The sequence below is a fragment of the Chaetura pelagica genome, unplaced genomic scaffold (genome assembly GCF_000747805.2).
Source record: "Chaetura pelagica isolate M959 unplaced genomic scaffold, ChaPel_1.0 scaffold344, whole genome shotgun sequence".
Lineage (NCBI taxonomy): Eukaryota > Metazoa > Chordata > Aves > Apodiformes > Apodidae > Chaetura > Chaetura pelagica.
Window position 1 is genome coordinate 1,206,116 of NW_009953098.1, and position 3,049 is coordinate 1,209,164.

The 3,049-nt window shown below is 52.3% G+C and overlaps 1 protein-coding gene across 1 annotated transcript in view; it reads right to left on the bottom strand.

Moving 5' to 3' along the window:
• Positions 1 to 203: 203 nt before the first annotated feature.
• GLA (galactosidase, alpha) overlaps positions 204 to 3,049 on the bottom strand; it is a 9,005-nt gene continuing 6,159 nt past the window's right edge. The window contains exons 2-6 of the mRNA XM_009997196.1: positions 2,720 to 2,897; positions 2,120 to 2,211; positions 1,403 to 1,564; positions 666 to 863; positions 204 to 467 (exon numbers count right to left, since the gene is read on the bottom strand). Of these exons, the coding sequence (XP_009995498.1) occupies positions 204 to 467; positions 666 to 863; positions 1,403 to 1,564; positions 2,120 to 2,211; positions 2,720 to 2,897 (894 nt within the window). The remainder of the gene's footprint in view (positions 468 to 665; positions 864 to 1,402; positions 1,565 to 2,119; positions 2,212 to 2,719; positions 2,898 to 3,049) is intronic.

Here is a 3,049-nt window from a genome sequence, read left to right on the forward strand (position 1 = left end):
GCAGCACCCCTTTCTCTGTTCCCTTTTGGTGATGTTGGGTGTTATTTGTCACATTAGGCTGAAGGTTCAAAGTCCATGTAGAAGCACTTGAGTAGTGAATGTCTGAGGAGAGAACAAAGGCACCTTGCTTGGAGGAAACAAACAGGCTTCTTGTGGCAAGAAGTTAGACTTTGAGGCTTATTAAAAGATTGTCCTTGTGTCTCCTATGCTGCCACTACTTTTAGCAGCACGGTGCCTGTTGGGTTCACCTCTACACTCAGGAAGGAGACCCAGTTGTAGATCCCCCAGTCCCTGCTGACGGGCAGGATCTGCCGGATGAAGCACGCTGGGTTGCAGGCCAGCCCGTTGCCCAGGAAGGTGAGGGAGAACGTGAAGTTCTGGGGTCCCCCAATCTCCTGATGGTTCAGCACTGCCACGGCGTAGGCTCGGCCAGACAGGGGCCGCTCCCACAGCTCAAAGTTCTTGTCCTGTCCAGGAGAAAACAAACCCGGGGCTTGTGTTAGGAGAGGCAGAACTGATGGTCTCTCTGCTTGTCTAAGCAGGTTTCAGGAACAAGCAGGCTCACTGGGCTCCTGTTCCCAAACCCTGTGCACTACTCTATACCCCATGTGTCCCCACTGTCCCCTTTCTGGCTGCCTGTGCCACCAGCCCTGCTCCTGCCATACCTTGGTGATTCGGTATCCCTGCTTGCCCAGTGGATCCTGGTTGATGGCAATCACTTCTTTGTGCTGGAGCAGCCACTTGGCCTCAGGACTGATGTGCCGCAGGTCGTTGGACATGAAGAGGGGAGCGGCCATAATAGCCCACATTGCCATCTGACTCACTGCCTGGTCCCAGCTCAGCCCAAAGTTTCCAATCACCAGCTGTGACAAGAAAAGGACTGCTTGGTAACACTGCCTGCCAGGAGAAACTGGGACATCCACCTGAGCACTAGTGAAGAACAGGATGCTGAGGGTGGGGCCCCTGTTGGGACTGGTTAGATAGGGTGAGTGCCAGGAGCAGAACCAGCTGGGTCATGGCAAGGCATGAGTACTCTGGCAATTTAGGATGAACCTCTGGGGCAGGTAAAGAAGCATCCTTAACTGGCTAGGCAGCATTTTAAGAATCTGCTTTTGGATGCAGCTACTCCTTCCTCTGGATGCAGGCACCCAAGAGTTTTCCCTCTGGTGGGAGATCAGCACTTTGGTTTCCCACTGCCACACCTCTGTTCTGAGCTGGCACTTCTGGTGCTGCATTTCACAGACAGCGCTGCCTGGGTGCTGTTTGTAGCTGGAATTCTCTTCCCTTTTCCAGCCAGGGACCCTCTCAAGTTCCTAATCCCAGGGCCCCATCAGAACCTTCCTTCCCCAGTTCTCTCCCCAGCCTTCTCAGCCTACACTGAGGTGGGTGTTGCTCTACTTGCCATGTCAGGATCATTCCAACCCCCTGGCCCAGCTATCTTCACAATGCTGTCCTGGTGAAGGGCTGTCCATTCCAAGATACTCTTGATGCTGCTCCAGGAATCATAGACATCAAAAAAGTTCCTCCAGTGGTTGCAGTACTGTTTGATCTCTGTATAATTGGGCTGTAATTGGGAACAAAACAATTAGTGTGATTAGCCAGAGAGCCTGGCTGTAAAAGAACAAGACTGGTTCAGGGGTGATTTGGGGGAGAACTATAGTAACACCTTCCACCACCAGCTATATGGATGACCTAGTGTGTGTTGGTTTCCTAGGATGCCTTTTCCCCAGTATTGTTTCCCTTGGGAGAATCACTGTGGCCACCAAGCTCTGCTAGAAAATTCCTTTGAGCCCTATTCTCCTGAAGGTGTGATGGGACCAGTGGGATGAAACTGCGACATCCCAGTAATTACTGCAATTTCTTATGTTTACACCCTCTGATGACTGATGCCACTTAACCCCCAGTGGGAGGGAATGGCAGCATTCCCTCATGGTGGCACAGGGGAAGCCAGCTCCAGGTGGAGAGCAACATGTAGGTCACAGACCCTGGCTGGCAGAAATCTGTTGGTAAATGATGTGGAGAATTCCTATTAAATAGGCTGTCCTGAAGCTTCTCCTCTGATCCCTAGAGGTGTCTGTAACTTTCAGCCCTAGGATAAACCTTGAGAAACATTCCTTACCTGCTGTGCAGGCCTCAGGTAGAACGGCCACTCACAGGAGTACACGATGCTCCTTCCAGTCTTGTTCAGGGCCAGAGACATGTGCCTGTAACCTGCAGCAAGGGGGCATACAGAGGTTACACAATCTCTTGGTCAAACAGAGGAACTAACCCAGTATCACAGGCTTTATTTCAACACATTATTGTGGCTGAAACACCACAGGGAAGGTGAGCTTAGTCTGCAGCCAATCTCCTGCCAGAACTGGGATTTACACTGGCATGCTTTAAAATTAAACCCAGCAGGATTGCCATGCCAGAATTTGCTTATTTTTTGTCCTGTTAAAAGCCCTGGTAACTGTCCATTTTACAGGTGACACAGGCTGTCACACAAGTGTTGGCATGGCCTCACCAAAGTGATTAAGGGTTAAGTGTGTGAACTGCTTTGAGGTTTCCACTCACTGCCTTGGGAACAGTGTCTCATACCTGCTTTTTTAAGCAACACCCTTAAATGAGGATGCTCAGGGAAAAGCAACTTCCTGGAGCACACCCTGGGCCTAGAATTGCTGCTGCCTGCAGAACATTCCCACCCTGTGGCACAGTGCTGCCTGGAGCCCGTGCCTACCTTCTGCCAGCAGCTCCAGGGTGTCTGAGTTGCAGCCATCGAACTTCAGCAGGTCCACACCCCAGGAGGCAAACGTTTGGGCATCCAGGTCGTAGTGGTTGTAACTTCCCGGGAAGCCAGCACACGTCTTGTTCCCGACATCACTGTAGATTCCCAGCTTCAGCCCTTTGGAGTGGACCTGGCAAAGTGGAAAGGGAAACAACTGGGGATGGGGAAACCACGAGGCAAGAGAAACCAAAGCTGGGCCAGCAAGGGAAGCAAAGCCCCGCAGCCCTTCCCCACCCCGCCTCCCTTCTCCTCCCCTGCTCCCGGGGGGCCGCGGGCGGGGTC